Source organism: Branchiostoma floridae, chromosome 3 (assembly GCF_000003815.2).
Source record: "Branchiostoma floridae strain S238N-H82 chromosome 3, Bfl_VNyyK, whole genome shotgun sequence".
NCBI lineage: Eukaryota > Metazoa > Chordata > Leptocardii > Amphioxiformes > Branchiostomatidae > Branchiostoma > Branchiostoma floridae.
In genome coordinates, this window is record NC_049981.1 from 11,521,791 (window position 1) to 11,533,289 (window position 11,499).

General features: G+C 41.7%; 1 protein-coding gene and 1 long non-coding RNA gene across 2 annotated transcripts; both read right to left on the reverse strand.

The window, feature by feature from the left end:
* Positions 1-1,972: 1,972 nt before the first annotated feature.
* LOC118412527 (oncoprotein-induced transcript 3 protein-like) lies at positions 1,973-4,937 on the reverse strand. Its single transcript, XM_035815425.1, has 3 exons — positions 4,797-4,937; positions 3,597-3,662; positions 1,973-3,053 (listed from the first exon to the last, which is right to left on the reverse strand). Exons 2-3 carry the CDS (start codon positions 3,616-3,618, stop codon positions 2,557-2,559), a joined length of 519 nt encoding a protein of 172 aa, XP_035671318.1. The 5' UTR covers positions 3,619-3,662; positions 4,797-4,937; the 3' UTR covers positions 1,973-2,556.
* A 1,892-nt stretch (positions 4,938-6,829) lies between these two features.
* Positions 6,830-9,405, reverse strand: LOC118410728. The gene is made up of 6 exons (XR_004830591.1): positions 9,267-9,405; positions 8,822-8,957; positions 8,504-8,693; positions 8,171-8,266; positions 7,880-7,991; positions 6,830-7,585 (listed from the first exon to the last, which is right to left on the reverse strand). It is a non-coding gene; the product is annotated as an uncharacterized LOC118410728 (long non-coding RNA).
* Between the last annotated feature and the right edge of the window lie 2,094 nt (positions 9,406-11,499).

Below are 11,499 nucleotides of genomic sequence, written 5' to 3' on the forward strand. Positions count from 1 at the left end.
GTGTACAAATATAATGTTTTCGACAGCAAACGTTTTCAAATGTCAAAGGATTGTTGCAACTTCTATCGCTAGTACTAGGCGGTTCGTAGTCTACCGCAGGTGTACCAGGCTCTCTTTGGGCCGGTAAAGCTTTCTTTCAGCCGGGTATATAATCTTTCGTATCTGGTAAGAGTTCATTGAGAATCTCCTCCAAAATCTAACTCCTAATCTTAGAAGCAACCACCCGGGGTAAAAGATTACCGAAGGAAGCTCAGCCAAAGCCCTAACGCCGAAAGAAACGTCAAACGCCAGGTTACGTAAAAGTAAGACCCCATGTGGTTACTTTGATTCATTTTCAGATTCTTTGAAGTTTCGTGACTATGTCTTATAAAAGAAGAATCGGCCCCTTTCATAGTTTAGCTCAGGTGTTATCGTGGAAATTTGATTAGTTTGACATTAAAGAAATATTCCCAAATTAAATTTGCTTTCATCATATTTGCCCGCCTGCCAGACATACCCAGCTTATACTTGTAAACGTAAATACCACATCCGTTATTGCTGACGCACACCTAGTTGTGTAAGTTAGCTATTGTGTAAGTTGGGAAAAAAACACGCTTATGAAACACAGTGTCGTCTTGCATATGGAATATGAAATTCTCGCGGTAGTTTTATGTTCGTTACCAATTCACCACGAACTATTTTCCATGGCAGTTAAAGACTACAGTGCATGGTGCTACCGCGAACATAAAACCACCGTGAATACTTCTTTTTCCAGCTAACACGGAACTAAATCCCCGCGAACTTCAAGAGCCTATATTGTAGTATCGCTGGAATCAGCTGGATGCAAACCTATTTCATTGCTTTGTATACTGGAGAGTCATGACTAAAAATCATACTTCTGTCGTTCTTTATTGCTTGTGAGAGTTGGCTTTTGCGTAATACAACTCAACATGTGTACTTGGCCCAAAGTGAACAATGATTAGTATCGAACGGTTAAGCATAGTTCACATTACCAGGCCGGGGCCCGACTGGGCAACGCTTTCGGGAACGAAAAATATGATACAAGATAAACTAAGACACACAACACGTAAAAAGGAGAGTCGTGGGCATAATTTGCGTTTATTTCAAGGTATACATGTCTATTTTCCGTTTTCTAAATAAAACAGCTGCAGCCCGACTGGCCGCTGGTTTTAGAAATGTGGCCCTAACATAACAGGTAGCGCTACGTTTGTAGGTACATGTAGGTTGAGTCTAATATACGGACAAAACAACCCAGGCTAGGTGAGGTAGTTGTACCGGTTATGCTTCATCTAATTCGCTGAGGGAAATATGAGTTGAAAGCGTTCCAGATGCGCATTTGAGGCCATTTAAGGTGAGGCTGATGCTCATTCATAGATAACTGCAGTACCGTGAACTGTCGCTGCGCTGTACATGCACTGCTGGACGAAACTGTACCCTGTACCTTTTTGGTCATCGAGTAAAATTGAAGAGTGCCCTGAAATGCAAGTGTGAATTTGAACCAAGCTGTCTTAATTATCTCCATAAAAAATAGTTTTGGGTGTGTCTGTCTGTCTGTCTGTCTGTCTGTCTGTCTGTTTGTATATGTTTCCGGATTTTTGTAGTCAGCATAGCCGAAGAACCTCTTGATGGATTGCCATGATATTTGGTATGTGGGTAGGTGTTGTGAAGACGAAAGTCAAGGTCATTTTGGGTCCCCTGGTATGTGACTTTGGTACTGCAGCAGAAATTCTGCTTGTACCTTTTGACCTGGGTGTGCTATGGTCTTGTTACGCTAGTAAGGATAAAATCATGATAGTGTTGAGCAAATGATACATCCTGTCGCACGGTGTGAGAAACTTTGGACTCGGACCAACTCCTGCAACCTTTTTTGGAACCTATCTGGCAACTTTGACCTACCTTCCAGTTCATCCATTCAAATACCAACCGCGGACACACATGTACACCACTGTCAAAAATAAACAAAAAACACAACTTGCCTTCCTCTCAAAGACTTTTATTGATGAAAGTTTCGATTCTATCCATACAATTGATGAGCGCCAGACAATTGTGATAATTGATACAATTTACTGTCCAGAATCTAGATAGTTAAGAGTCTAAAATATTTCTCTGTATTAACTATAATTATTATTCTTACAAGACATAGAAAATGTACCTCCAATAACTATGTTAGTTCTCCAATATCATTCCTACAAGACACATAGAAAATATACCTCCATCTTTAATTTTTGTTTCTATATATCATTCCTACAAGACACGTAGAAAGTATACTTCTAGTAGATGTGCGTACTTTTCTATAGTATGTCAAGACACATAGAAAATATACCTGGTCCACCTTTAATAACCATGTCTATGATGCTTTATCCAATAGCATTCCTACAAAACACAGAAAATAAATCTCCATCAACTATTCTTGTCTCTTTATTATCCCCCCAAGACACAGAGAAAATAAACCTTCATTACCAAAGCTTGTATACGTAGCTTTTTTCCCTATAGCACTAAGACACAGGAAATGTACCTCTATTATCTATGTTTTATCACCTATATGAACCTTACAAGTTACAAATCTGGCACGTGTTTTTGCTGAGGTTCTTCAGGGATTTCTATATCCACGGTTGTGCCGCAGTACGCTAGCTTACACGTTACAGGCTTGGGCAGCTTGTACACGTAATACCCGTCTGGGCATGCGCGAACCTTGATGTCCCAGCTCCAGTAGCAGTGGTTGTCGGAGAAGTGTGCGCATGCCTGACGGGTGACGATGCCCTCCTCGATGAAGGGGTGTTGTCCGTTCAGGAAGACGCCTGCGTGCGCGCCGCAGCGGTACATGGTGGGGGCCTGCACGGGCATCCTGTCCCCGGCCTCCCCCGTGAAGCGGTACCACCCCTCGTCCACCCCCACCGCCGTGTCGTTACCGTCACAAATGACGTCATCCCACCCCGCCTCCGGCTTGTGATTCAGGACGCTCCTCCAGGCGTCGCTTAACTCCTGGTAGTTGTTGCACTCGTCCGTCGTCTCCTCCTGTGCCAGGCTGGCCGCGACGCAGAAAAGTAGAACACCTGAGATAATGAAATAAAGAAATGTTGTAATTGCGCCCTCTAGGGATAATTCATCATATCAAGCAACTGATAGGTAGGTACTATCCGGCCTCCTGTGTAACGACAATAAAATCAAAGACAGCATCAAGATATTCTAGATAGGGGCGCCATTGCGCTAGGAAATTAAAATGATTGATAACGCATCAAAGCGAGATTTATTGTTATCAAACGATGTTCATTTATAGCACTTGGCGCAGCAAAGGTAAGATATTATGAAATATATATAGAAATTGCGCCGTCTTGCGCCGCTTTGCGCCTTTTTATGCCCTGTTGCTCCATCTGGCGAGTTGTAACTTTTTGAGCATCTAAAAAGTTGCAATTTCAGGCAACAGATTGTACCAGCTTGCCAATACATGAAGCAATTCTGTGTAGTACAGTAAGACTCCCACTTAAGTCTTCTATTCTGTATCAGAAAAAGTGTTGAGTGCATTTTTCAGCCAACTTACATATTTTTCTTGAAATCCCAATAAGCAATCATATATAAGTGGAAGATGTGAGACTTACCGAAAGTAACAAACGTTTTCATCGTGACTTGGAATAGTGGACTGTATTGATGCCAAGTGTGAACGTCTGCAAGTAAACATTGGTCTCGTTATTAGTTCAACTGTAGCTTATAAGTGCAACTGTACATCCGGAAATAGTTTCATCGGGTTGGTAGGTCATAGGATAGTAGAGTTTTCTTTCACACAATGTAAGCTAAGTAAAGCTCTACTACCCTGCAACTTTACATGTTTGGTAAACACACTTCCAATTACCATATATGTAGAGGGATAGGGAGAAGGGGGAAAGAGGTACAAGAGAAATGAGGAAGTGGGAGAAAGAGAGATGAAAGATGGGGACGGAGAGGATGATGGAAGTATGAGAGAATGAAAGAAAAGGTAGAGAGACAGACACAAAAAGAAGAAAAGGAAAGACAGAAATAAGGGAAAGAAGCAGAGAAAGAAAAAGAAAAAGAAAGAAAGAAGTTTCCATTGATTAGACAAGAACAATCTATGTTCCCATAAGTTCCTGTCACGTGACTGTTGCCACGTTGAAACAGTAGGGCTCCCCGTAATTATTTCACGCACCATTACACCCGTAATTCAAAATGGCGGGCCTAGCCTTTTAATCGTTCCGTCCACTTTGCTTTAGCTAAGAAAATGTAAAACTAATGACGTCAAAGTAAAGAACTGGAGCCCCCCAGGTGATTTTTTTTCTAATGCCCGCCTTAATAAATAATTCGATGGCTTAATTGTATGCCGTCCTTTGAACAAGTCATTTATAGGTGCATTTAGATCTTTAGGTATCTAAGAAATACTCTAAGGAAGGGCGTAATCAGTATTATCAAGTTCCACTCTACAGTAAATTAACGCTTAAAAAACTGTTTTATACACCTTAGTTTGGGGCAGTCAAAACTGGAATACATACATGTAGGCGTGGTTCTTTCTTGATCATTGATAAGTTTGCTCAAGCTATTTTCTGCTTTGCGAGAGGAAAAAAAGGTTGCAAGTTGTTTCATACATCATGCACATGCTAGACATTTTTCTGGTTCTACCGTATATACCAAACAACTGAATGTTATAAGGCTTCCAAGAAGCATGACGTCGATTTCAGGCCGCCGCCATTTTGGGAGGGAGGGGCGTAGTGGTTATAAAACTTGTACATTTGTTTGCTTTATAGTCTTCGGTTTGTTCTAAGTTTTACAAAGATGCGTAACAAACTCACCTGCAATTGTAACTTCCTGAGTTGATTACTCGTGCACTGTCTTCAAAGGTGCGAAGAGAAGAATTCCAAGGCGCCGAGCGTTGTCTATGCGTGCTGTCTGAGTGTCGGTGGGCCAAAAAGAAGCTCCGAGCGATGAGGACTTTTTAATGACCGCGAGTTGAAAAACTGGTTATAATCGTCGCGACGGCGCAAACCACTGCAGTTATTTTAGACAGACTAGCACCCACTGCCAACTTTAGGAAACCTTTATGAAAAACATTTTTGCATGAGCGTTTCTTCTTTTTTTTAACGAAATTGCTTATCTAATAAATCGTGCATGTTATTTTTTATAGCCCATGACTGAACTGCCCAAAAGGCCAAATTCAAATAACAAGAAATGCACCTTTGGCTAAAATGGAATGTTCCTAATATTTTGTTTATCAAATTGCAGTGTCATACTGCTTTTCACTGTCAGACAATGAAATGCTGTTAAATACTGTGAAGGTATGAATTATAATTAGTGGCTCCAAGCAGATATAGAAGTCACACACACAATTATATAATTTGTATGTTAGATTCATGACATAAAGCGCTTCTATCTCTGTTTGACTGATGGGCTCATCAAATCACTCCAGGACTGGGGCGATAAGATGTTGGGCCACTATGTTATTGTTTCACATTATTATTGTTAATTAAGCTTAAGTTTCTTCATTGTTCTTTGTATTTGACACTGTTTAAAGTAATTAACTTGAGAGTAGTATCACATCTGCCCTGTCACTTGTCAACAGCATGCAGTGACAGGTAAAAATGGCTTGCACCAATTTGTTTAAGCGCGCGGTCCGGCACGTCTAATAGTTTTACGTTGATTAGGCCATGTTGATTTGATTACATGGATGACATCAACTGGGAATCCTAAAGCTGATCCGAGCGTACGCATATCAAATTTTGGACAAAAACAAATTTACCTTCATTATGAAACCAAATTGTCAGGAAGTTGAACTAATGACTGAACACACGGAGCACGGCATACCTACCAATAGTGCTATAAATTCGTTCTTTCACATCTTCTTCTTTGACCTAGTACCTGTGAATTGACTTTTTGTATTGTATGACATCAACCACAGTGACTGTTTTGCATTTTACGGCATTAATTTCCTAAATTTACAGCTACTTTGTACTATTTACAGTATAGTTAATGACGTTTTTTTTAACGGTCGAAAGTAGATGCGAGAACGATGATATCATCCGTATAATCAGCAATCAACATGGCATATACTTAGGAAAACAATTTGGATGGAAAAAAACTAGAGTTCCACGATCGAGCCCAACAGATTTCAACCTTTATGACTGATGTATTAATTGTGTCTGTCATCTATTTTATATGGGGTTAAGGATCTGGAAAGGGGCCATCCATTTGACATGGGGCTAAAGGTTATTTATTGGAAGAAAGCGTATGCTAAGTGGAAAACAACCATTTCACATGTGGCTAGACTCTAAGGGGGGGGGGGGGCAGACATTTCACATTAAGTTGGATGGTATTGGAAGGTAGGCCCTGGATGAGGGCGTGGGAAAGAAGAACCAACCAACCAACCAACCTAATTAATTCAATTCTAATGTAAAACAAACAACACAATCAGCTGATTTCAACATATTTGTTTATTAACAATTGCTGACAAAATAGATGAATGCGAAGTGTATAACATATAAACCGCACAACAAACTTAGCATCAAAAATGAACATCTAACCTATTCAGATTAATAATTACAAGAACGCAGTGGCTAACAGCCTAGAATCAGTAAATATTGACATTGTCAGTACATGGTATAGAGGTGTCGTGGAGCCTTTGTACTTAAAGAATCATAGAAGTTTTTCAGTCTAAGGCTAAGGCATTTGAGCTGATTATTAGTGTCCGTCAAAAAGATGTTGTATTAGTATGTTAGTGTGTGTTTGGTGGGGTTAGTGTATGTGTGTGTATGTGCGTCGTTGTGTTAGTGTCAGCGCCAGCCTTAGCCTCAGTTACTAGGGAAATTTCCAAAGGACTGATTTAAATTAACTGACAATGTTGACATTTACTGAATTCTAACATGAAGACCACTTTTCTACAAGAATGAAAAAAGTGAAATGCACACAAAAAAGAAACCAGCGTCAGCCACCCCTGTACTAAAATGGCATCTAACAAGTACACAAAAAACAGAGGCTGCTTACAAAAAGCGTCTAAACTACACTACACTACATGTCCAAGCCACTTAACAAACAAAAAAAGACCTTCACTCAGAAATATGGGCAAAACTTACCTAACACCTAACGTAAGTAAGCATACCTATATGTACATGTATCTAACATAGCGATATACATGATAACTGTGCCTGTGCCGTCCTCTTGGTTCGGGACCCAAGAAAACAACACGAGGCAGATTATGTAATGGTCTAGGTCCCCGACAACCACTGACCATGACATAAAACAGAAATGACAACAGATGGTGAACCAGGGAAACCCCTGTTTATAATGGACAAAATTAACAGTAACTGACCGAAAAAAATTCCGGCCATCGACACAGTCACAGAAACAAAACCAGTCACACACCAAGCTTGTACGCCACAGAAACTGGCTTTAGCCCTGAGGGCAAAAGGAGCATCTATTTACAAAATGTCGTAACGCCTACTGGCTGGACGTCACCGTTGAGATGGCGTCGGACAATCTCTCACCAGGATAAGTCCCACCATGAACATTGCAGCTGTAGTTGATCAGGAAGCCTCAATCAATGCGGTCCTGGAAGATGCTGAGATGTCTCCTTCCCAACTTATTGTGACTGCAAGAAAGTGAATTACAATCAATGATGACGAGCTAGACTTCCATCGTTTTGCTACTAGCTTTCTAGTCAAAAGATTTTTGAAAAGGCACAAGGAAGCCTTATGTCCTGCAAGGAGTAGAACTGGTGGTGACAAATTATGCAGAGGAAGTTATTAGACTACTGTAATGTCTGTATCGCTAAATAAAGTGTAACGCGAAATGTTCAAAGTTGGCAGAAACGGTTCAACAACAGTGACAGTGGCCTGAATTTTTGCAGGGTCAGGTTGAAACGAGTTGTAGAGGATGCACTCACCTGTCAACAGTCTCATGGTCTGCTTCATCCCTCCAGTACAGGTGCAGAAGCAGGGCTGGGCCGGAACGTGCGCACGTATCATCTGACTCACAGCTAAACTGTTCAACCAGTCCTAAGTTTGAAAAGAAAGAAAACTCTAGTAAGCACTGTTCACCTGAACATTGTTCATCAACCATTAAACTAAGCTTAAATTCGCCAAGTTACAAGGACATCAGGTATTAACAAAGGTTGCTATGCTATAACTGCATTCAGACAATATTGTGCAACTTATATATGGGAAAGACTGTCCACCTCCTTGGTGATTCACTTGGTGTTGTCACGAAGCACGATATTGTCAGTGACGGTGACGCTTTAGATCCTCTCCTCCCTTATGGCGTCCAGATATTTCTAACAAATAGGTAGAAGAAGACATGCGTCATTTGTGTCAACACCGCTACAACAAACACACTAGGCTCAATGTCTGTCGAATGGCAAACGGGAATGCTGTGTATAAATAAGACATCTCGAATGCTATTTCAATTTCTACTTCGTCAGTCTGTACAGACTGCCTAAACAATATACAATGCTATTAATATGGCTGATGCTATAAGCCGATATTTTATTTCACGCAGCACAGTGCAATACCTTCTCAAATGTCTGGTTTGTAGAGCCGACTTCCATACGTACATCCATGGCTAGTTATGGAATGTCATCTCAAGAAGCTGCTGAAGTCCAGCTATGAGGGGAGACACTAAGAGTAAGACGCCTTCCGCCAGGACCACCGTCTCCCCGGATGTTGTGAAGCGCCTTCGGTGACGGTACCGTCCAGACATTGCTGTGATATCAGTAAAGAAAAAAACATGCATCAGCTGCTCGCTACGTCAACGCCGCTGTAACAAACACAAAAGGTTCAACGCTTGCTCAATGGCATGTAGGAACTGTAGACACAATACAGCACAATACCTTGTCTATATCGGGAAAGACTCGTGCCCTGGCTTGGTGATGCACCGGATGTTGTCACGAAACACTTGCAGTAACGGTGACACTTTGAAACCTCCATTCCCCGGTGCCTTTCCTCGCTTACCAAGCCCAGGCACTTCTAGAAAATATAATAAACAGACATATGCATAAGCTGCCATATATACCACCGCTGCCACAAACACAAAAGGCTCAGGGCATGTCCAATGGCAAGTATCTAGAAACTCGACACCAAAATACTACTATGTACTACTAGTATACAGTGATATGCAGAAGTTCCACCTTACAAACAGCCCAGGTACATAAGGTACATTGAAAATGTAAACTTAAACTAGTGTGCCAACACAAATGGAAAGAAAAAGTTATTCATTGACAAAGACTGTTGTCCTATAGTTAAAAACATGTGTTTTCACACAATGCAATACGATACCTCGTCATAGAAGACTGCGAAGCCCGTTCGCTCACGTTCGGCACCTTCCTTCGCCAGTCCTCGCCTCCCTTTCCGCGTCCAGACATTTCTTCTTACGGTGCGATGATCCTCGGGAGAAAAAAAACGAGACAAACGTTAAACCTTACTCAGAAATGTGGGAAGACTGTACCTAAAAGAAAGCTCAGTTACGTGTATTGGCATGGCAGGAAATTCACTTGTTTTGGCATTGTAATTTCAGTTCTAGTTTTAACATAGAAATAGCGAGAGGAATCATTATCTCTTGTTTGGTGGCAGGGTGTTGAGTGTGCTTTGATGAAATCCTAAGTAATGCTGCTTTTGGCATAATGCTGCCTTATGATTGTTTTGCTTGAATTTTCGAAACTATTTCTGCACTCATTGCTTCAGTCTGCTTCTGTGATATACAAGCCCAATGCATAGTTGATTCAGTTTCTGTGACTATGTCGACGCCGAGATGTCAAGTTTTATCTAAACGACTAAACTAGTAATGTATTAAATAGGCTCTTCAGCCACCTGTCCTCCTTTCTGGCCTGTGCCGTTCTCTTGGTTCGGGACCCAAGAAAACAACACGAGGCAGATTATGTAATGGTCTAGGTCCCCGACAACCACTGACCATGACATAAAACAGAAATGACAACAGATGGTGAACCAGGGAAAACCCTGTTTTGTAAAGAACAGAATTTGAAATAATTGACTACCATCCCGGCTATCGACACAATCACAGAAACCAAACCAGCCACACACCAGGCCTGCACACCACAGAAACGGACTGAAGCCCTGGGTGCAAAAGGAGCCCCCATTTACAAAATGTCCTAATATAGACCCCTCCCGACAACATCGCTCAGAATGTCAACAAAACACACTCAAGCACCTTACCATCAACTAAGAGTTTGTACAGTTAACACGAAATCAAAATTAATTTACTTCCTACCATGCCGATGAAAAGTAAGTCCCCGCCCATCTCTGCTATATGTTTCCGTTTACACCCCGTAAGACACAAGAGTACTTAACTTAGTTTCAGGTCCTCTGTCAGGGCGTAGACTCGAGCACCGATCTTTCTGGACGTCACCTTGATGGCACCTGGAAGCAACAAAGCGAAATTTAAACGATTAGTTAAAGAAAGATTAATTGCTTTGTTGTAGTTCATAACGCACAAAAGACCGACGACGACGACCCAGCCAACCTCTGAGAGATGTTTCCATTTTACACCCAATAAGACAGATTAAAAGTTATCTTAGTTTCAGGTCCTCTGGCAGGGCGTACACACAAGCACCGATCGTTCTGGACGTCACCGTACAGCTAGCCGTGGAGATGGCACCGGACAATCTCTCACCAGGATAGGTCCCACCAGGAACATTGCAGCTACAGTTGATCCGGACTTGATGGCACCAATCAGATCCTGTCAATCGAAAGTCAAGAAATGATTAAGGTAATAGATAAGGCACAGGTATGTAAGTGCAGCTTGGTCTGCGTTTTTGTATCATCCGACGGTCACTATTCTATCGGTATCGATTTTTGAAATAACATTGGACTGATAATAATTTATACAATTCGTATAAACACACATAAAGGCACTCTGTGAAAATGAACAAACAAACCTGTCATCTTAGGTAGGTCGCTGAAAGAACAAAGCGTCACCGAGCGGCCGTGATGTTGTTTTGTACTGGGAAGCTGCGGGTATATAAGCCCCTTACTCCAGACAGCTGGCAGACATGCAAATGTCCACTGTCCACGATTGGTCTAGTCTAAAAATACCCCACGGTACCATTGGTCAAAAGAATGCACTTCTTCGATTGGCTATCTGAAGAAATGAAATTAATTGCAGCACACGACCAGGACCAATGATGTCTGAGGGATGACTGATTGCTTGACCAATCACAGATCAGTAATTATTTTCACCTATGTTGGCCACACCTTTGTTCGTCTCCCCCAGACCATTTTCATTCGATTCTTTTACCACGTGAGACCGTAGCCGCTTCTTCTCGCGGACTTACCGTAAGCAGAAATATCTGCGCACCGCAAGAGACGCAAGGGCTGCCGAAGGGAGATGCCAACCGTTACCGTAGGTGTTTCACGACAACACCCGAGGAGATGTCAAGAAATAATCCGGTGTCATCTACGAGACGACCCGCGGCGTTTTATACGGTGAGAATAAAGATAGGCTCTGCTATGTTGGTGGACGTTAATTCATTGCAGTTTATGAGATTTGTCCAGT